This window comes from Eubalaena glacialis, chromosome 10, assembly GCF_028564815.1.
Source record: "Eubalaena glacialis isolate mEubGla1 chromosome 10, mEubGla1.1.hap2.+ XY, whole genome shotgun sequence".
Classification (NCBI taxonomy): Eukaryota; Metazoa; Chordata; class Mammalia; order Artiodactyla; family Balaenidae; genus Eubalaena; species Eubalaena glacialis.
In genome coordinates, this window is record NC_083725.1 from 12,053,670 (window position 1) to 12,076,831 (window position 23,162).

General features: G+C 37.2%; 1 protein-coding gene across 1 annotated transcript in view; it reads right to left on the bottom strand.

Moving 5' to 3' along the window:
* TBCEL (tubulin folding cofactor E like) overlaps window positions 1–23,162 on the bottom strand; it is a 70,107-nt gene that overhangs the window by 11,552 nt on the left and 35,393 nt on the right. Inside the window, exons 6-7 of the mRNA XM_061203304.1 lie at window positions 22,987–23,113; window positions 21,335–21,451 (exon numbers count right to left, since the gene is read on the bottom strand). Of these exons, the coding sequence (XP_061059287.1) occupies window positions 21,335–21,451; window positions 22,987–23,113 (244 nt within the window). The remainder of the gene's footprint in view (window positions 1–21,334; window positions 21,452–22,986; window positions 23,114–23,162) is intronic.

Genomic DNA, 23,162 nt, shown 5'->3' on the forward strand with positions numbered 1-23,162 from the left:
AAATAAGGAGGCAAAAAACTGCTGCAGATCCACTGCCTCGGGCTACCTCTTTTGAGCGATGGGTCTAGGTAAAAGAAGTAATAAGATAGCTCTACCAACAGGAATTGAATCAAATCACCTGCTGCTTAGGTGACTAGATTTATCCTAACTCTATAATCTGTGGGATAGGGTCTCCAAAATCCATTACAAGAGCTGGTTCTAGACCAAGGGTCTGGGGAGCTGGTTAGAGATAACTGCAAAAACCATTAGACAGGGAGAGGTAAGCTCAAACAGGAAGACATAACAATCCTCAATGTGTATGTATCTAACAACAGAGCTTCAAGATAATGAAGCAAAAACTGATAGAACTGGAAGTAGAAATAGACAAATCCACAATTACAGTTGGAGACTTCAGTACTCCTTTCTCAGTAATTGATAGAACAAGCAGACCAGAAAATTGTTAACAATGTAAAGACTTGACCAACACTAAAAACTTGACCTGACATTTTTAATACACATTTCCCAGCAACATCAGAACACACATTTTTTCTAGTGCATATGGAAGTCTAACCAAGATAGACCATGTTCTAGGCCCAAAACATACCTTAATAGGTTTAAAATAATTGAAATAATACAAAGTATGTTATCTGATTATAATGATATTAAACTGGAAATCATTAACAGAACAACAACAATCCCCAAGAATTTGGAAAATACACAACACACTTGTAAATAACCCAAGGGTCAAAGAGGAAGTCACAAGAAAAATTAGGAAATATTCTAAATTCAATGAAAATAAAAATACAATATATCAAAAATTATAGAATGTAGCTAAAGCAGTGTTTAAAGGAAAATGTGTAGAATTAAATGTCTGTAAAAGAAAAGCAGAAAGGTCTCAAATCAATGATCTAAGCTTCCACCTTAAGAAACTAGAAAAAGATGAGCAAACTAAACTCAAAGCAAGAAGAAGGAAGGAACTAATAAGGATATGAGCAGAAATCAGTGAAATAGAATGCATATAAACAACAGAAAAACCATGAAACCCAAAGCTGGTCCATAAGGTTAGTGAATTTGATAAACCTCTAGCCAAACTGATCAAGAAAAGAAGACACCAATATCAGGACTAAAAGAGGAGACATCACTACAGACTCCACAGACACTAAAGGTTTGTAATAAATGAATATTATGAACAACCTTATGCCAATAAATTCAATAACTAAGATGAAGTGGATGAATTCCTTCAAAGACACAAATTACCAAAGCTCATTCAAGAAGGAACAAATAACTTGAATCAGGCTATATCTATTAAATAAATTTAATCATAGTTAAAACCTCCAGTAAAGAAAACACCAGACACAGATGGCCTCATTGATAAATTCTACAAAATAATTAAGAAAAAAATAATATTAATTCTACACAAACTCTTTTAGAAAAAAGAAGAGGAAAGAACACTCACAAACTCATTTTATGAGGCCAGCACTATCCTAGTATCAAAACAAGGCAAAGACATTAAAAGAAAATTACAGATCAATATCCCTCATGAAAACAGACATAAAAATCCTCAACAAAATATTAGCAAGTTTAACCCACCAACATATAAGAAGGTAATACATAATAAGCAAATGAGATTTATCCTGGGAGTTTAAGGCTGGTTAAACATTTTAAGAAATCAGTTAATATAATTCACTGTAATGGACACTAAATAAGAAAAACTACATGAATTTCTCAAGAGATGCAGAAAAAGAAAAGGAAAGAGAAAAAAAAGAAAATAAAAAAAAGAAGTATAAGTCATATAGATTGGAAAAGAAGACATACACTGTGCCTCATCATACACAACATGATTGCCAACAATGAATTCACAAAAGAACTACTAGAGCTAATAAGTCTAGCAAGGTTGCAGGATACAAGGTCAATATACAAAAAACAATTGTATTTCTATACCTAGCAATGAACAATTGAAAAGTGAAATTAAAAAATAGTACCATTTATAATAGGACTTAGATACATGAAATCCTTAAGTAAAAATGTAATAAAATACGTGCAGAATTTTTGTGAAAAAATACAAAACACCAATTACTTAAAGAAATCAAAGAAAAATAAATGGAGAGATACACTGGTTCATGGACAAATAAATCGAGAGATATACTGTTTCATGGACAGGAAGACTCAATATTATTAAGATATCAATTCTACCCAAATTGTTCTACAGATTCAACACAATCTCAATCAAAATGCCAGCAGAATTTTTTTCTAGAATTCAACAAGCTTATCCTAATGTTGATATGTAAAGGCAAAGGAACTAGAATAGCCAAAATAACTTTGAAAAGAAAATCAAAGTTGGAGGACCCACACTACCTGGATCCCAAGACTTATTCTAAAGCTACAGTAATCAAGACAGCATAATACTGGCAAAAGGATAGACACATAGATCATGGAAAAGAACAGAGAATCCAGAAATAGAGAGTCTACCTATATGGTTAATTGATTTTCAACAAAGGTATAAACTCAATTAAATAGAAAAAAGATAGTCTTATCAATGAATACCCCTACAACAATGACACTCATATACCCAAATTAAAACAAAACAAAAAGTTAATCCATATCCTAAACCATATACAAAAATTAACTCAAATGAATAAATGTGCTTAAATGTAAAACCTAAAACTATAAAATGTCTAGAAAACATAGGAAATCTCTGTGATCTTAAGTTGGTCAAAGATTTCTTTGATATGACACCAAAAGCACAATCCATAAAAGAAAATAATCAGTGAGTTGAATGTCATCAAAATTTAAAACATTTGCTATTTGAAAGAAACTGATAAAAAATAAAATAACAAGCCAGACTGAGAGAAAATATTTACAAAACACATGTCTGGTAAGGGACATATATCTGGAATATACAAAGAACCCTCAAAATTCAATAATAAGAAAACAAATAACCCAGTACAAAAGTGGGCAAAAGATTTTAACAGATACTTCATCAAAGAAGCCATTTGGATAGCAAATAAGCTCATGAGAAGATGCTCTACACCATTAGTCACAAGGAAAATACAAATTAAAACCACAATGAGATACCATGATGTATCTATTAGAATGGCTAAAATTAAAGACAGAAACAAGAAAACTGAAAATACCAAGTGGTGGTGAGGATGTGGAGCAACAGGAACTCTCATATGTTGCTGATGGGAAAGCAAAATGGTACAGTCACTCTGAAAAACAGCTTGACAAGTTAAACACACACTTCCCAAATGACTCAGCAGTTCCACCTCTAGGTATTTACCCAAGAGAAATAAGAACTTATGTTCACACACAAACTCATAGGTGAGTGTTTATAATAGCTTTCTTAATAAATTGCCAAAAAAGGGTAAACAACCAGAATGTACTTCAGCTGATAAATGTCTAAATAAACTGTGTACTACTAAGCAGTAAAAAGGATCTCACTAGTGATACACACAAGATAGATAAATCTCAAATGCATTATGCTAAGTAAAAGAAACCAGACTCAAAAGGCTACCTACACCTCCTTTCAGAAAAGGATAGACTTACTAGACAGAAAATTAGCAAGGTTAAGATCTGAACAAAACAATCAATCAACAGTGTCTAACTGAAATATATAGAACACTCCATCCAACAACAGCAGAATACACGAAGGTTTGAGGAATTCAAATTTTTTTTGGGGGGGGGTGTTATGGAACTGTTGTATATTCTGATTGTGTTGACGGTTATGTAACTGTAGTGTTTGTCAAAACTCAGAAATGTATACTAAAAAGGGTAGAACTATATGTCAATTATATCTCAGTAAACCTGATTTTAAACAAAGGACACTACTAAAAAATAATCATTTAGCAGGACCAGTCAAGAAAAAAGAGAAAGGCAGAAATAAACATTAACAGGAAAGAAAAAGGAGATAAATACTGATATAGTACATTTTTTAATCACAAATATCCCTCATGTAATGATATTGAAGATCTACTGATAAATGAAAAAGGCAAGATGTGTACTTCTTTGTACCATTTATGTACAAAAAAATATGCACTGAATAGCAATGAGAACTATACTAAGAAACTAGTGTCAGTAGTTGCCTAGGGACCAAACACTTGAGTGGCTGCTAAGGATAAAAGTGAGAAAACTTTTGTTTTCCAAACAAAACCCAAAAGTGGGTTTTGGTCTATACTTTTTAAAAATTTTTCAAACGGGTATTATGTGGAAATATTACTTAGTCCAAATGAGAACTAAATAGAAGAAAATAATTTAAAAACTTAAACACCTACCCTCAAATAATAAGAATATTATGAACGACTATAAAATTATTTTTAAGGTTTTTTTTTCTTTTTAGATTTTTTTTTTTGATGTGGACCATTTTTAAAGTCTTTATTGAATTTGTTACAATATGGCTTGTGTTTTATGTTTTGGTTTTTTTGGCCGCGAGGCATGTGGGATCTTAGCTTCCCGACCAGGGATCGAACCCATACCTCACTGCATTGGAAGGTGAAGTCTTAACCACTGGACTTCCAGGGAAGTCCCTGACTATAGAATTTTAAACTTAAAATAATTTCATAGAAAAATATAAAATTACCAACCCCAAATCAGAAAAGAACAGTAGAAAAGAATATTATAGTATAATTTTAAATATGAAAATATAGGGAAACATTCCCAAATAATGTTATAAAATTAAATTCTGCAGTGTTGAAAAAGAACACTTAATATTTTACAACCAAGTTCAAGTTGGGAATTCAGATTTACTATAATTTAGCAATGTAATTGAGCAATTTTGTAATGGTACAGGAATGGACAAATGAGAGGGTGTGGAAAAAAGGGAACCCTCTTGCACTGTTGGTGGCAATGTAAATTGATACAGCCACTGTGGAGAACAGTATGGAGGTTCCTTAAAAAACTAAAAATAGAACTACCATATGACCCAGCAATCCCACTAATGTACATATACCCTGAGAAAACCATAATTCAAAAGGACACATGTACCCTAATGTTCATTGCAGCACTATTTACAATAGCCAGGACATGGAAACAACCTAAATGTCCAATGACAGAGGAATGGATAAAGAAGATGTGGTACATATATACAATGGAATATTACTCAGCCATAAAAAGGGACGAAATTGGGTCATTTGTAGAGATGTAGATGGACCTAGAGTCTGTCATACAGAGTGAAGTAAGCCAGAAAGAGAAAAACAAATATCGTACATTAACGCATATATATGGAATCTAGAAAAATGGTACAGATGAACCTATCTGCAGGGCAGGAATAGAGACACAGACGTAGAGAACAGACATGTGGACACAGAGGGGGAAGGGGAAGGTGGGACGAATTGGGTGATTAGGATTGACATGTATACACTACCATGCATAAAATAGATAGCTAGTGGGAACATGCTATAAAGCACAAGAAGCTCAGCTTGGTGCGCTGTGACGACCTAGATGGGTGGGGTGGGGGTGGGGGTAGGAGGGAGGTCCAAGACAGAGGGGATATATGTGGGCGAGGGGATATACATATAGCTGACTCACTTCATTGTACAGCAGAAACTAACACAACATTGCAAAGCAATTATACGCCAATAAAAAAAAAATACATCAATGGAATAGAGCAGGACCCTGACAAAGAACCATGAATGCACATAAAATAACTATATCTAGAGCAGAGCTGGCATTACAGATCAATGGTGAATGCCAATTATCAATATGGAAGAAAAAAAACAAAGACTTAGATCTCTATTTGAGACTAAACACAAAAATAGATTCCAGATAGATCAAAGACATAAATGTGAAAACACTTTTAGAAAAAAGTCCAGAAGATTACCTTCAGTGATCTTTGCAAAGGAAATGATTTCTTAAATAAGATGGAATAAGAATAAACTGTAGAGCAAAGGATTGATACATGTCATATTAAGTTTTTAAAACTTCTTTTCAACAAAATACAAAGTGAAAAGATCAGATTGAAAAGCTACACAAGAAGAAATTGCAATGTATATTGACAAAGAATTATAAGATCCTACTTTATATTTTAATGGATATATAAAGTATAATAAGTAGACATCAAGGATATACATCAAATTCTTGCCAGTGGTTGGTTACTTCTTGGAGTAAAGAATAGGACTAAGAACAGAGGCAAAAAGGTACTCCAATTTTATCTGTAATATTATTTATTTCAATGAAAAAATAAACTTGAAGTAAAGGGTAAAATATTAAAAATCATCAGTTCTGAACAATGTGAACATGAGTGTTTGTTTTATTATTCTCAGTATTTTTTTTTAATCTAAAAAGCAAGCAAAAACAAAAAAGATAAAACTGGCTCCCTGCCCTGGCCAAAACAAAAGTTCAGACACCAAAGATAATTTCCCCCAAGACCATGATTTGGGAAGGCTGGCTCTTATTCTTTCTTTCCTTTGCAGCTATATTCAAATTCTCATGTATAACTCTAATCAAGATGAGGAAGGTAGCCTATCTTCTGCTGGGCTGGGAAAGTGGAAAGAAGTCACAATCAAGTCCAAGGTAATTGGAATGACAAAAGCTGTAAGCAACAGGGAGAGCTAACATTTCAGAGGCTGTCCATGGTGTGCCAAGGAGAAAGCCCCTTTTGTTTCTCATCAGACTCGCAGCTGAATGTGAGGAGTGCTGTGTCACGGCCCTTGTCAGAGGATGATGGAGCCTGGCAATATGGAGAACCCCAGGAGATTCATGTCCAATGTAGGAATGTTCCTTCACAACAGCAGGTCCTCTGTCTGGAAGGAATATGAGGTAACGGACACAGCACACTAGGATTTCTCCAGCATCCAAGACAAAATAAGCCTTCATTATGGTGGTGTCCAAATACAGGCTGCTGCCCTGCTCTCACAATAACATGAAGATACAATCAGCTCTATTTAGAAAAGCCATTAGTCTTAATCAGGAAAAAACATACTCTCCATATTTTAAAAAGCTGGTTACCACTAATGACAATCCAATAAGCATTTGAGGAATGCCTACTATAATCCTTGACATCATAAATAAGGATTTCCCAGGGCACAGTTTAGGGACTCCTTGGGACAAACACAAAGTGAGGTACTAAAGTAGAATAAAAGCAAAGAAATACCTTTAAGAAAACCTATTTCTGGCTTTGCCACTCTGTCTCTGACAACAGCATTTCCCCCTGTCAAATAATTGTTCACTGTAGCTATGCCTCTAACTCCTCTTCATGAAAACCAAAATTCTGAAGTCTGGAAAAAGACACCCCAAATCAATGAATTTACTTTCCCTGACTGTCCTCAAAAACAAAAAGAAACCATTGGACCCCCAAAAGATACATGATATGTTGATTTCTAAAAGAAAAGTTACATGGTTTTTGTTTCTCTTTAAAAATAAAGAGAGGGGGACTGTGTATTAGTTAAGTACTAAATAAGTAATTTAAATTCAATCTCTCAGGAAATCCAGAGATAAAGCAAATACAAAATAAAAGAAGAACTGATAAATATAGGCAATGTGGACAGACATCTGATAAATGGCGAGGCAGAAATAATAAACAGGTACACTTTAAAATGTACCAGATTCATAAACGTAGAGGTTTCTTTCTCTCTAAATGGTACTTTTATACCCCTAGAGAAATCAGGGCTATAAATACCAGAAAACACGTAGAATTTCACAAGGTGTTTTCTAAGGACTACTTCAAATTCTGCAGTGAAATTCAGTCCTATGTAAAGAGACATAAAGGACCTCTGATACACATACCCTCCTTTACTCAAGTCTCAGTTATTAACTAGGTCCCTGGGTCTCTCTCAGCTTCTCCTTCTAGATACAAACCAAAATCTGCCCACATAACTTTCCCACTGAAGCCTTTCAATGATTTCCCACGGCCCACAAGAAAAAGTCCTAGTCTGGCATGGCATACCAAGGTCTCGAATGACCTGCCCTGTTTTCTACCTTCCTCCCCAGTGTTATCTGCCACTACTTCCCACTTAATTGCTTTTCACTAAGTCATACTGAAACTGCTGTAGTTCACTACATATAGAGTTATTTCATACCTCTGTGCCTTGACTTCCCACATACTCCCTTCTGTCTGGAATATTCTCCCCTCACCTTCACCAGATTAACTGCCATTTTCTAGAAAGTCCCACTTCTTCCAGCAGAGCTAAGTACTCCTTTGTGCTCCCAGAGCATAATTTGAAGATTCAGTCACTTTACTGAACAGCTGCTATATTGTCAGGTACTGCTCTAGGCATTGAGGATAGGGCAAAGTACAAAAGAGAAGTCCCTGCCTTTACAGAGCTTACAGTACAGTGCAGGGGAGACCGATAATATATAAGAAATGTAAGTTAGGTGTTGATAAATAAGAAAAATAATGGTAGGTTAAGAGAATGATAGGAGACAGAGGTGTGCTAGTTTAGCTAGGTTGGTCAGGGAGGGAGTCTCTGATGAGGCATCAGAGAGGGAGAGAGCCAAGCAGTTAACTTGGTGCATTCTGGACAGGGGAAAAAATGCAGAGGCCTGAGGTAGAAGTGTGCTTGGTGCGTTGAGGAACAGCAAGGCTTTTTTTTTCATATACTTGAATTCTTATAAACTGGCTGCCATGTGGAGAATAAGCTATAGGCAGCAAGGGTGGATATAGGCAGGCCAATTGCAATAAGGAAGAACAAATCTGACTCCATATTAGATCTGTTACTTTTACTTAACGTTTGTATTCTATTGCTTTTGCTACAAGTTAAGAATGTTGCCTATAGCCTGAAATATATAGGATAGCCCATTCTCCCCGCTCTGACCATTAAAAGTACAACACTCTTCATTCATATAGAGATTAAAAAGTTGCAGAACAGAGAATAACATTTGTCTTGTTGGAGGTTTACAGGAACATCATGACCTGACCTGACCTGACCTACTTGGAGGGCTGCAAGAACAAATGACTCCCACACCAAGGAGTTTGCAACAAGCAGCCGCACCCCTCCGCTTTTAATATAAAAGAAGCTTGAATTCTAACTCAAGTAAAGATGGTTCTTTGGGACTCCAGTCCACCATCTTCTCAGTCTGCTGGCCTTCCAAATAACGCTGTTGTTGTCCCAACAACTTTTCTCTCGATTTACTGACCTGTTGTACAGTGAGTGGTACGAGCTTGGTCTCAGTAACACAATTGGAAGGCTACTACAGTAACACAGGTAAGAGATTAGGAAGGCTTGAACTAAAATGATGCTAAGAAGTAGTAAGATTCTATATATTTTTGAAAGCAGAATTGAAAATAAAAACAAGAACAAATGGACTAGACGTGGGGTGTGGGAGAAAGAAATCAGGGATGATGCCCAACTCTCAATCCTGAGCAACTGGAAAAATGGAGAGATTGAGAAAAATGTGCAGAGCAGGAGATAAGGCGGGGAGGGGAAGGGGCCAGGGAAAGGTAAAGGAGGGACCAAAAGTTCAGTTTTGGACACATTAGGTTTAAACATCCAGGTGGAGATGTCAAGTAGGTATCTGGAAATACTAGTCTGGAATTTAGGGGCAGATCAGAGCTGAAGGTATAAATTTGGCAATTATTTGAAATCAAAAGGCATGGGAAGCCACAGGACTGGATGAAAGTACCTAGGGGATGAGTACAGAAGAGAAGAGGTGCAAGCACCAAATCCTGGGATAACTGAGTTTTTAGAGGTTGGGAACATGAGGAGGCTCCAGCAGAGGAAATATATCTCTAGCTTAGTCCAGATGGCAAGCTTCTTGAGAGTAGACACTACTTTTTTTGTCTTATCTTCAGCTTCTGGCTCTAAGCCTCTTAGTCCATAGTAGGTATTCAGTAAATAAATTAAACTGTCCTTTGAAACCCAGCTATTAGAATCTAGAGTTATTTCCTAGAAGGTCTCCTGGTAAAATATGAGAGTTCAATGATTGAAATATGACCAACCCAGTGAGGACATCTTTTCAACCACCTGCTGCACAAACTGAACTGATTTTGAAATAGCACACCACTGCTACACAAGCCATGAAGAGGAAAGGCACAGAGGAAGGCTCTAAAAGAAAGAGTCTATTGATTGGAAAAGCAAATACTATGATGTTTAAAGGCCAAGAATCATGAAACAGAGATCTTTCATCTCCTATTGTTTCACAAAGTAAATAAACATGAAACATATGGGCAATTCCTCACTTTTTGTGTGTGTGTTAGTCCATTATCACCATAAACAGCTACAGTAGAGAGGCTAAACTTCCAGCTCCACCTGACAGTAGAAGGCAATAAAGAAGATAACTGAGCACCTGTAAGGAATTATAACACTCTTAATAAGTATGTCTCCTGTCAGTCCTCTAAACATTTTATTCTGTTCATCAAAAAAAGTTGAAGTCATACAGGTAACTGGAGCTTGTATTTTATTCTGAGATAGAAAAACAGAATATGTAAATTTCTGGATCATCTTTAAAGTCTTCTGTTGCCAAAATGACTAATCACATGGAAACAGATGTGTGTGAATAATTCAACTGACTCACAAAATAACTTTGCTACCATAAAGGACACTAAACTGATCATAAAGGCTTTTTATTCATGCCCTCAAAAGACATTTTGGCTAATTTTTCTTACTTATGTCTAAGTTGAGCAGAGGTATTTGGTGTTTAATGACACAAGACAGGAAAATGAGAGGAGGAGGAGAAGCTCAGGGAACCTAACAACTAGGGAAGGATGCTGTAGAAGTTAGAATTTATAGGAAAATCAAGTTAAACACTGATTTTAAAAACCCATGGTCAAATGAAAGGAAATTTTTTTTCCTCAAAATGAATGGATACCTCAATCCCTCCAAGGAAACTAAGGCTCAAATGTGATTCTGTATGAAACACTGAATTATCCAGGCAGTCAAGTCTTCACCTTTTACTAACTATGCACTGTGCTATTCACTATTCATTGGCATTTTGGAGAGAAATTATGCATATAACTTGGAAGACAATGTAAAGGTATGGTAAGTATGATACTAATACCCTGTTTATATATCACTCTTAATTCATAATGAATGTATTTTAATATAAATTCCTCTGTGCTTATTCACCATTGCATCTCGCATCAGCATGAATGCTATTATAGTTCTTTTTAACGTGCCTAACACAGTCCCTGGCACATCACAATGGCTCAAAAAACATTCCACCAGGAGACTTACAAGAAAACTACTAGGGAACATGTACTATAGTGGGTATATGTCAGCTTTGGCTGTCCAGCATCTGAATGCCCTTCTGATTTGAGGGAAACCCAAGACAGATGAGAGGCAGAAACCACTTCCCACTACAGAAGCTAAAGAGGAGTAGATATTCTCTTTCTCCACTCCCTGGAAGTTAGAACATGGGAAGGTGACATAAACCTGTCTAACTATAGCTGGAATTTTAAATATTAAGATGTAATGCAAGGACATAAGGTCTGACAGAGATTATTCACAGGAGATAGAGAAGAGTCAAGCATTCAAAGACATGGCTGCAAATGTCTGAGGGCAATGGAGTTGAGCAGCTAGCTGATGACTGTGTAGTAACCAGTGTAAGAAGCATACAGTTTACATAGTGAGGTCTACAGAAATCTTGGCTTCCCCTCAATCCTGCCCAAGCCTAATTCTCTAATCTTGTCAATTCTGTGTGCTACATAGTATTCATTATTCTTTTACTAAATTCCTATCCTACTTAAATTGGCCAGAGTTGATTTCTGTTGTGTGCACTGGTACTAGGGAGTAGATTACTGGCAATAGTACCTCAGGTAATTAAGGGCAATTTGGGATTGGTTTCTGGCCTAGTAGAGGCCAGTGAATATCATATTAGTTTTCATAGAAGGGATTCTGCAAGTCCTTGACATGGAGTGGTGAAATAAGTAATTATCACTTGAGTTCACATGAAATGCTCTAGGAGATTGAGAGAGTGCTGTCAAGAATAAAACAACATGAAGGGAATGAAGAATTCAAGACTATGGGCATCTGCTATTCTAAGCGCACAAGACAGCTTACATAAAGAGAATATTAAGGTCAAGTTCCTATAAACTAGGCTTCAGGCACAGACTGAAACCCAGGTACTTTTAAGAAAAGGATCTTTTCTGTCTTACAACAATAGAGCTGAGGTAGCTATGAAAACAAATACACAAGGTTTGATGCTCTAGGTTGCTGAATTAGAGGTCAGTTAAACTTGCATCCATATTGGGACTATTCTATGAAAGCTGGAGCATTGATTGGAGAGAGAGAGACAGAGAGAACAAATTGTATGGCAGTATAAGGGAGGATTCTGAGGACTTGGGAATATCCTGAATCCCTAAACCTCACTGAGGCCCCCCTTGCTAGCTGGGTCCAGTGGGACTGTTCCCCTTCTGCTTGAAAAGGCAGTAAAATCCCCTTGCCTGAGGGAATTACCTTGCAAGTGTAAACTAATTCCCCATTTGCCTCATCCTTCCACATATGTACTCTACTGCACTACCATCAGATCACAGCATGGTCTGTGGGGTGAATTACAAAAATATCAAAACATTTACAAGACTTTGGTCACTTATATGGACAAGCATATAGGAAATAAATACAGGGAATATAGGAAATGAGTGTGTTAACCAAGGAAAGAAAAGCAATTCTAGATCCAGCTGATTTTGCGTAGGTATATTACCAAAGGTTCTGAATTCAAAAATCTAGCCTCAGTGGCTAGCTTCAGTGGTTTAGAATCATTTAGAGTGGTTCTAAATATTTGTCTAGTTGACTGACTGGAAACTGGACTCAATGGTGGTCTATGCTAAAGGAAGTTGAGATGTCATAAATTATTTGAGATAATGTGGAAGGAGGAATTCAAAAACTTCAGGACACAGGAATGATGGAAATTATTGTCACCCATGTTACCCCTTTACCCATTTCCATCTATGGACCCTAAAAGGACTCAGAGACATTTCCTTCTCTAAGGCCTTGAAAAATACATTTGGGCTTCCCTGGTGGCACAGTGGTTAAGAATCCACCTGCCAGTGCAGGGGACACAGGTTCAAGCCCTGGTCTGGGAAGACCCCACATGTCACGGAGCAACTAAGCCCGTGCATCACAACTACTGAGCCTGTGCTCTAGAGCCCGCGAGCCACAACTACTCAGCCCGTGTGCCACAATTACTGAAGCCCGCGCGCCTAGAGCCCGAGCTCTGCTACAAGAGAAGCCACCACAATGAGAAGCCCGCGCACCACAACTAAGAGTAGCCCCCGCTTGCCACAACTAGAGAAAGCCCACGCTCAGCAACAAAGACCCAACACAGCCAAAAATAAAATAAATTAAAAATCAATAATAATAAATAAATAAATTTATTTTTTAAAAAAGAAAAATACATTAGTGAGTAGAACACTCACATCTTTGGAAAACATTCTACAGGCCAGGGATGCTGGTAGGATACACTAAAATCAGGTTGCCCATTTCAATTTCAAGAAGGAAGGAAGAGAAGATTGGTTCAAGATGGTGGAGTAGAAGAACATGCTCTCACTCCCTCTTTCGAGAACACCAGAATCACAACTAACTGCTGAACAATCACCGACAGGAAGACACTGGAACTCACTAAAAAAGATAGCCCACATCCAAAGACAAAGGAGAAGCCACAATGAGATGGTAGGAGGGGCACAATCACAATAAAATCAAATCCGATAACTGCTGGGTGGGTGACTCACAGACTGGAGAACACTTATACCACAGAAGTCCACCCACTGGAGTGAAGGTTCTGAGCCCCACATCAGGCTTCCAAACCTGGGGGTCTGGCAACAGGAGGAGGAATTCCTAGAGAATCAGACTTTGAAGGCTAGCGGGATTTGATTGCAGGACTTCGAAAGGACTGGGGGAAACAGAGACTCCACTCTTGGAGGGCACACACAAAGTAGTGTGCGCATCGGGACCCAGGGGAAGGAGCAGTGACCCCAGGGGAGACTGAACCAGACCTACCTGCTAGTGTTAGAGGGTCTCCGGCAGAGGTGGGGGGTGGCTCTGTCTCACCGTGAGGACAAGGACACTGGCAGCAGAAGTTCTGGGAAGTACTCCTTGGCGTGAGCCCTCCCAGAGTCCGCCATTAGCCTCACCAAAGAGCCCAGGTAGGCTCCAGTGTTGGGTCACCTCAGGCCAAACAACCAGCAGGGAGGGAACCCAGCCCCACCCATCAGAAGTCAAGTGGATTAAAGTTTTACTGAGCTCTGCCCACCAGAGCAACAGCCAGCTCTACCCACCACCAGTCCCTCCCATCAGCAAACTTGCACAAGCTTCTTAGATAGCTTCATCCACCAGAGGGCAGACAGCAGAAGCAAGAAGAACTACAATCCTGCAGCCTGTGGAACAAAAACCACATTCACAGTAAGACAGACAAAATGAAAAGGCAGAGGGCTATGTACCAGATGAAGGAACAAGATAAAACCCCAGAAAAACAACTAAATGAAGTGGAGATAGGCAACCTTCAAGAAAAAGAATTCAGAATACTGATAGTGAAGATCATCCAGGACCTTGAAAAAAGAATGTAAGCAAAGATCGAGAAGATGCAAGAAATGTTTAACAAAGACCTAGAAGAATTAAAGAACAAACAAACAGAGATGAACAATACAATAACTGAAATGAAAACTACACTAGAAGGAATCAATAGCAGAATAACTGAGGCAGAACGGATAAGTGACCTGGAAGACAGAATGGTGGAATTCACTGCTGTGGAACAGAATAAAGAAAAAAGAATGAAAAGAAATGAAGACAGCCTAAGAGACCTCTGGGACAACATTAAACGCAACAACATTTGCATTATAGGAGACCCAGAAGGAGAAGAGAGAGAGAAAGGACCCAAGAAAATATTTGAAGAGATTATAGTCGAAAATTTCCCTAACATGGGAAAGGAAATAGCCACCCAAGTCCAGGAAGCGCAGAGAGTCCCATACAGGATAAACCCAAGGAGAAACACGCAGAGACACATAGTAATCAAACTGGCAAAAATTAAAGACAAAGAAAAATTATTGAAAGCAGCAAGGGAAAAACGACAAATAACATACAAGGGAACTCCCATAAGGTTAACAGCTGATTTCTCAGCAGAAACTCTACAAGCCAGAAGGGAGTGGAATGATATACTTAAAGTGATGAAAGGGAAGAACGTACAACCAAGATTACTCTACCTGGCAAGGATCTCATTCAGATTCAATGGAGAAATCAAAAGCTTTACAGACAAGCAAAAGCTAAGAGAATTCAGCACCACCAAACCAGCTCTACAACAAATGCTAAAGGAACTTCTCTAAGTGGGGAACACAAGAGAAGAAAAGGACCTACAAAAACAAACCCAAAACAATTAAGAAAATGGTCATAGGAACATACATATGGATAATTACCTTAAATGTGAATGGACTAAATGCTCCAACCAAAAGACACAGGCGTGCTGAATGGATACAAAAACAAGACCTGTATATATGTTGTCTACAAGACACCCACTTCAGACCTAGGGACACATACAGACTGAAAGTGAGGGGATGGAAAAAGATATTCCATGCAAATGGAAATCAAAAGAAAGCTGGAGTAGCAATACTCATATCAGATAAAATAGACTTTAAAATAAAGAATGTTACAAGAGACAAGGAAGGACACTACATAATGATCAAGGGATCAATCCAAGAAGAAGATATAACAATTACAAATATATATGCACCCAACATGGGAGCACCTCAATACATAAGGCAACTGCTAACAGCTGTAAAAGAGGAAATCGACAGTAACACAATAATAGTGGGGGACTTTAACACCTCACTTACACCAATGGACAGATCATCCAAACAGAAAATTAATAAGGAAACACAAGCTTTAAATGACACAACAGACCACATAGACTTAATTGATATTTATAGGACATTCCATCCAAAAATAGCAGATTACACTTTCTTCTTAAGTGTGCACGGAACATTCTCCAGGATAGATCACATCTTGGGTCACAAATCAAGCCTCAGTAAATTTAAGAAAATTGAAATCATATCAAGCATCTTTTCTGACCACAACAGTATGCGATTAGAAATCAATTACAGGGAAAAAACGTAAAAAGCACAAACACATGGAGGCGAAACAATACGTTACTAAATAACCAAGAGATCACTGAAGAAATCAAAGAGGAAATCAAAAAATACCTAGAGACAAATGACAATGAAAACACAACAATCCAAAACCTATGGGATGCAGCAAAAGCAGTTCTAAGAGGGAAGTTTATAGCTATACAAGCCTACCTAAAGAAACAAGAAAAATCTCAAGTAAACAATCTAACCTTACACCTAAAGGAACTAGAGAAAGAAGAACAAACAAAACCCAAAGTTAGCAGAAGGAAAGAAATCATCAAGATCAGAGCAGAAATAAATGAAATCGAAACAAAGAAAACATTAGCAAAGATCAATAAAACTAAAAGCTTGTTCTCTGAGAAGATAAACAAAATTGATAAACCATTAGCCAGACTCATCAAGAAAAAGAGGGAGAGGACTCAGATCAATAAAATTAGAAATGAAAAAGGAGAAGTTACAACAGACACCGCAGAAATACAAAGCATCCTAAGAGACTACTACAAGCAACCCTATGCCAATAAAAGGGACAACCTGGAAGAAATGGACAAATTCTTAGAAATGTATAACCTTCCAAGACTGAACCAGGAAGAAACAGAAAACATGAACAGACCAATCACAAGTAATGAAATTGAAACGGTGATTAAAAATCTTCCAACAAATGAAAGTCCAGGACCAGATGGCTTCACAGGTGAATTCTATCAAACATTTAGAGAAGAGTTAACACCCATCCTTCTCAAACTCTTCCAAAAAATTGCAGAGGAAGGAACACTCCCAAACTCATTCTATGGGGCCACCAGCACCCTGATACCAAAACCAGACAAAGATACTACAAAAAAAGAAAATTACAGACCAATATCACTGATGAATACAGATGCAAAAATCCTCAACAAAATACTAGCAAATAGAATCCAACAACACATTAAAAGGATCATACACCATGATCAAGTGGGATTTATCCCAGGGATGCAAGGATTCTTCAATATACGCAAATCAATCAATGTGATACACCATATAAACAAATTGAAGAAGAAAAACCATATGATCATCTCAATAGATGCAAAAGAAGCTTTTGACAAAATTCAACACCCATTTATGAAAAAAACTCTCCAGAAAGTGGGCATAGATGGAACCTACCTCAACATAATAAAGGTCATATATGACAAACCCACAGCAAACATCATTCTCAATGGTGGAAAACTGAAAGCATTTCCTCTAAGATCAGGTACAAGACAAGGATGTCCACTCTCACCACTATTATTCAACATAGTTTTGGACGTCCTAGCCATGGCAATCACAGAAGAAAAAGAAATAAAAGGAATACAAATTGGAAAAGAAGAAGTAAAACTGTCACTGTTTGCAGATGACATGATACTATACATAGAGAATCCTAAAGATGTCACCAGAAAACTACTAGAGCTAATCAATGAATTTGGTAAAGTTGCAGGGTACAAAATTAATGCACAGAGATCTCTTGCATTCCTATATACTAATGATGAAAAATCTGAAAGAGAAATTAAGGAAACACTCCCATTTACCACTGCAACAAAAAGAATAAAATACCTAGGAGTAAACCTACCTAGGGAGACAAAAGATCTGTGTGCAGAAAACTATAAGACACTGGTGAAAGAAATTAAAGATGAAACCAACAGATGGAGAGATATACCATGTTCTTGGATTGGAAGAATCAATATTGTGAAAATGACTATACTACCCAAAGCAATCTACAGATTCAATGCAATCCCTATCAAGTTACCAATGGCATTTTTCACAGAACTAGAACAAAAAATCTTAAAATTTGTATGGAGACACAAAAGACCCCAAATAGCCAAAGCAGTCTTGAGGGAAAAAAGCAGAGCTGGAGGAATCAGACTCCCTGACCTCAGACTATACTACAAAGCTACAGTAATCAAGACAATATGGTACTGGCACAAAAACAGAACTATAGATCAATGGAACAAGATAGAAAGCCCAGAGATAAACCCACGCACCTATGTTCAACTAATCTATGACAAAGGAGGCAAGGATATACAATGGAGAAAGGAGAGTCTCTTCAATAAGCGGTGCTGGGAGAACTGGACAGCTACATGTAAAAGAATGAAATTAGAATACTCCCTAACACCATACACAAAAATAAACTCAAAATGGATTAGAGACCTAAATGTAAGATGGGACACTATAAAACTCTTATAGGAAAACATAGGAAGAACACTCTTTGACATAAATCACAGCAAGATCCTTTTTGATCCACCTCTTAGAGTAATGGAAATAAAAACGAAAATAAACAAATGGGACCTAATGAAACTTCAAAGCTTTTGCACAGCAAAGGAAACCATAAACAAGACGAAAAGACACCCCTCAGAATGGGAGAAAATATTTGCAAACGAATCAACGGACAAAGGGTTAATCTCCAAAATATATAAGCAGTTCATGCAGCTCAATATTAAAAAAACAAACAACCCAATCCAAAAATGGGGAGAAGACCTAAATAGACATTTCTCTAAAGAAGACATACAATGGCCAAGAAGCACATGAAAAGCTGCTCAACATCACTAATTATTAGAGAAATGCAAATCAAAACTACAATGAGGTATCACCTCACACCAGTTAGAATGGGCATCATCAGAAAAGCTACAAACAACAAATGCTGGAGAGGGGGTGGAGAAAAGGGAACCCTCTTGCACTGTTGGTGGGAATGTAAATTGATACAGCCACTATGGAGAACAGTATGGAGGTTCCTTAAAAAACTAAAAATAGAATTACCATATGACCTAGCAATCCCACTACCGGGCATATACCCAGAGAAAACCATAATTCAAAAAGACACATGCACCCCAATGTTCATTGCAGCACTATTTACAATAGTCAGGTCATGGAAGCAACCTAAATGCCCATCGACAGATGAATGGATAAAGAAGATGTGGTACATGTATACAATGGAATATTACTCAGGCATAAAAAGGAACGAAATTGGGTCATTTGTAGAGATGTGGATGGATCTAGAGACTGTCATACAGAGTGAAGCAAGTCAGAAAGAGAAAAACAAATATCGTATATTAACGCAAAAATGTGGAACCTAGAAAAATGGTACAGATGAACCGGTTTGCAGGGCAGAAATTGAGACACAAATGTAGAGAACAAACGTATGGACACCAAGGGGGGAAAGTGGTGGGGGGTGTGGGTGGTGGTGGGATGAATTGGAAGATTGGGATTGACGTGTATACACTGATGTGTATAAAATGGATGACTAATAAGAATAAAAATAGAAGAAGGAAGGAAGAGACCAAGCAGTGGCCTCTAACTACTAGTGAGTGAGAAAGGAGGCATAATTACATAAATAGGCAGCAAGGCCAGAGTGGTAATTAAAATACCTTGACTGTATAAATCTTTGGCAGTAGCTAATTGCTCACAGTCTATGTAGGATTATAATAGGTTATCTCATTTCAGGGAGAGAGAAATGTGTTTTCATTTATACAAGGAATTTATTAGGATAGGTAAGAATAATTTTTAATATATAACTATGGGGAGAGTCAAAGAAGTCAAAGTGTCGGACTATAGTAGACATTCTTTTCGCTGAGTTGTTCCTATTTGGGGGGAAGTCCCAAGATCAGGGGAAGCAAGATTCTACCTCTCATTGCAGAAGCCAAAGTGGAGAAGATAATCTGTCTTCCCTAATCTCTTGGGAGACAGAGTGTGGGCACATGCCTTAAACATACCCAATCAATTGGTCAGATGCATAGTTTTGACCCTTAGGGAATGAAGCAAAGGTCAGCGAGGGATTATTTTCAGCACTTATGGGGAAATCAAAAATCCATGACACGGCTGCAAGTGTTCAGTGGTTAAGTCCAGCGTTGTAGTGCCAACAGAAATATATAAAGAAGACTGTAAGTCGAAACCTTGGCTATCCTTGCCTCCCTTGGTTCCTGTCTAAACCGGGTTCTCTAGCCCACCTAGCAATTCTTTTAGTTTCTCAATATCCCTCCAGTAAAGTCCTCCCCTGATTAAAGATGGTTTCCATGACATGCATTCAAGCACACTGACTACTACAGAGGCATAAATGCACTTTAGGATAATTATGCCATCAGGGACAGAAACAATTTACTGCCTATGTATATACTACTTCCTGTAGCAGACTGGAAGATAAGTAAACTATAATGATAGACGTATGCTTAAAGCCAGAATATTTACTTCTTCAATTAATATGTTAGATTGAATCAAATGAAAACTATAGTTATCAGACCATTTTTTTAACCCGAAAAAATTTTCATGTGGTTTAACCTAACATTTCTGGGTTGTGTTAAAAAGGCAGTCACATCTCTCCCTACCTAGCTGTTCTTAGCTAATTTTAAAAGGTTAGCTTCAAAATCCTTACTTAATTTGTCTAATATTTTTTAAACGCTTAAGCTTTAAAATTCTACTGATAATAGCACAGATATTTTTACACAGCACTGGTTGAGCCTTACAGAATGGCGACCCCCTTAAATTCTGTAAATAATAGAGAACTTTGGGAAAAAATAATGTTCAGTAAGAATGAAATAGAATCACAGAAATTTGTAACCAGAAGGACAAAAGAAATTTATAACCAGAATGTGATTTGACTCACATTTAGTCTTAACTTGCATCTTGTTGGTTTGAAACTCCTCCTGCCGAGTGGGATTTCGTATTATTCTTAAAGTCATTAAGAAAAGAATATAAATTTGGGGGTAACTGATTCTAGTTTCCAACACCCAGAAACCTGTTTGGGGGGGTCTTTTTTTCCTTTATACTTACGTATATCATATCTGCTACATTTCCTTTACATTTACAGAATATTAAAGGTAGTTTCTCACCAAACAATACATATTTACTTTTCATATACTTAAAGGTACTAATTTAGGCCTCAGCATTTCTATTCCTGCTCAACCATCCTAATTCCTTTAATATTTCCTCAGCAGTCTATTTTCTAGTCCCTTTCTCATATTCTCTAAACCTCGCGCACATTTGTCCAATCTTCCAAACTGCAGAACATAGTATATCTTAAAAGCAGATGCAATGCGAAAGAAGAAACCAGTTTTGGGGATGGGTGAAAATGTGCTCCTGGAGAAGAGGATCAAAAAGGAACTGATGATAAGGAACATGGAGTGGGAACTACTAGAAGTAGTCAAATACGTACTTACCCAACCATTCTTAATACAAGTGCAAGGCTAGAAGAAATACACTGTGGAAAATGAGATAAAGCAGGTTTGCTTTTTGCATTTCTTCCTTTATTTTTTAACCTATCACCAAAGTTCTCTAAGAGAGTCCAACAACAAATTATTAGATTTTGCTCTAAAGCAATAGTTCTTAGGTTGCCTCAATAGTTGCTAAAGTGTTGCTAAGCTGATGAGGGATTTTTACCTGAATGGCACTTCCTCCTGTGGAACATCAATATAGTAACGAATAAAAAATCTCTCAGAATCTTCTCGCTCACCGTCAGTGACAACACTGCCATTAAGTTTGGAAACCGATGGCAATCTATAAATAAAAAGCAAAAGAGACATTTTAAGATAATAAAAATATTTAGCCTTAGAAATAAAATTATTGGTTTGAGGCCCAGTCTTATTCTCTTGAAAGGACTCATTTGATGTAGCTCTGCTTGTGTACAACTACCAGCATGAACTAACGTGGTATGAAATAAAAGGACCAAAAATATCTAAAGTTTCATTTTTGGATGTGACACTGACCTTTTATAACCATACCTCACCTTTCAAAATAAGATCCTAGGCAGCACGGTCCAACTTAAGTATCATGCAAGCCACACACGTAATTTTAAATTCTCTAGTAGCCATATTTTAAAAAGTAAAACAGATAAGATTAATTTTAATAGTATATTATATTTAACTCAATATATCCAGGATACAATCATTTCAATCTATAATCAATACTAAAAAAATAACTAAGATACTTAAATGTTCTTAATTTAATACTTAAATGTTCTTTTTTTTCATATAAAGTGTTTGAAATCCAGTGTGTCTTTTTCACTTACGGCAAATTTCAATTCAGACTAGCCATGATTTCAAGTGCTCAAAAGTCACCCATGACTGATGGTACCATACTGGACAGCACAGGTCTACAAAGCAGTCAGTACAAGTTGGTCATATAGTTCAGGAATTCATTTATTATATTTACAAAAGAACTGTGTAAAGAAAATAAACTACAAGGCCTGCAAGACTTACTCTTCATAGAAGAAAAGTATGCTGAAATTTATTTCTTCAGTGGGACATTACTGTGTATGTTAACAACTGGAAAGCAGTAAAGACCTGCTAGGTATTAGTTGGTCAGAAAGATCAAACTGGTTTAGAGAACCACTCTTCTTTAGGGAACCTTAAAGCCTACTGTTCCCCTGTCAAAACTACTATGTATAGTACACGAGAGAACAAATCAAAACTCCGTGGCCCTGTACATCTTAGTCAAGCCTTACTGCTGCTAAAGACACATACAAAAATAAACCCTCATGGGACATTTCAGTAGTCTGTGGGAGGCAGAGGCTGAGACACGAAAGGCAGGGGAGTCAGAGGAAGAAGGTAACAGCATGGTGGTCACGTTTAAGTCAATCTACATTGAAGACGAAAACACAGATGCTACTCTCTTAAGTTTTACACTAATGAAACAGCCCAATTTTCAGGTATTTACACTTTAAATGACTTCTATGTTAACACAGAAAATAAGGGTAACTAAAATAGAGTTGATTCCCTATTATACCTACTTTTTCTTCATGACCCAAAACAGGATTTCAAATATTGTAAATATTGAAAAGTATAAAAATAGAATAGATTTGTGAGGGAATTTTTCAGTGGTCTTGGCAGATCAATTATATTTCACATTTTTCTCATCATATTGCATTCCTTTTCCTCTAGGATTTGGAGCTACAGAAGCAGCTCCTTTAAGCAGTCTGTTCTAGAGATGGATAAACATACAGTGCGCTCCCCTCACCCCCAAACAGTGCATTATCCCTTTAATGAAACAACAAAGCCCCGAGAAAAGAAAGCAGAATAATCAGTACAACAGACCTGGCTATTACCAATTTCCTTCTCTCCTCGGTGGTATATGGCTGAAGAAGAGGAATTCCTAACAACCTCACTTCTTCAAGTTTAGGGAATGAGTTTAGTTTGTCAATGTCTTCCCAGGACTGCAAACCTAATTTGAGAAATATATTGTTTAAGTAAATCCAGAAAAGCGCACAAAT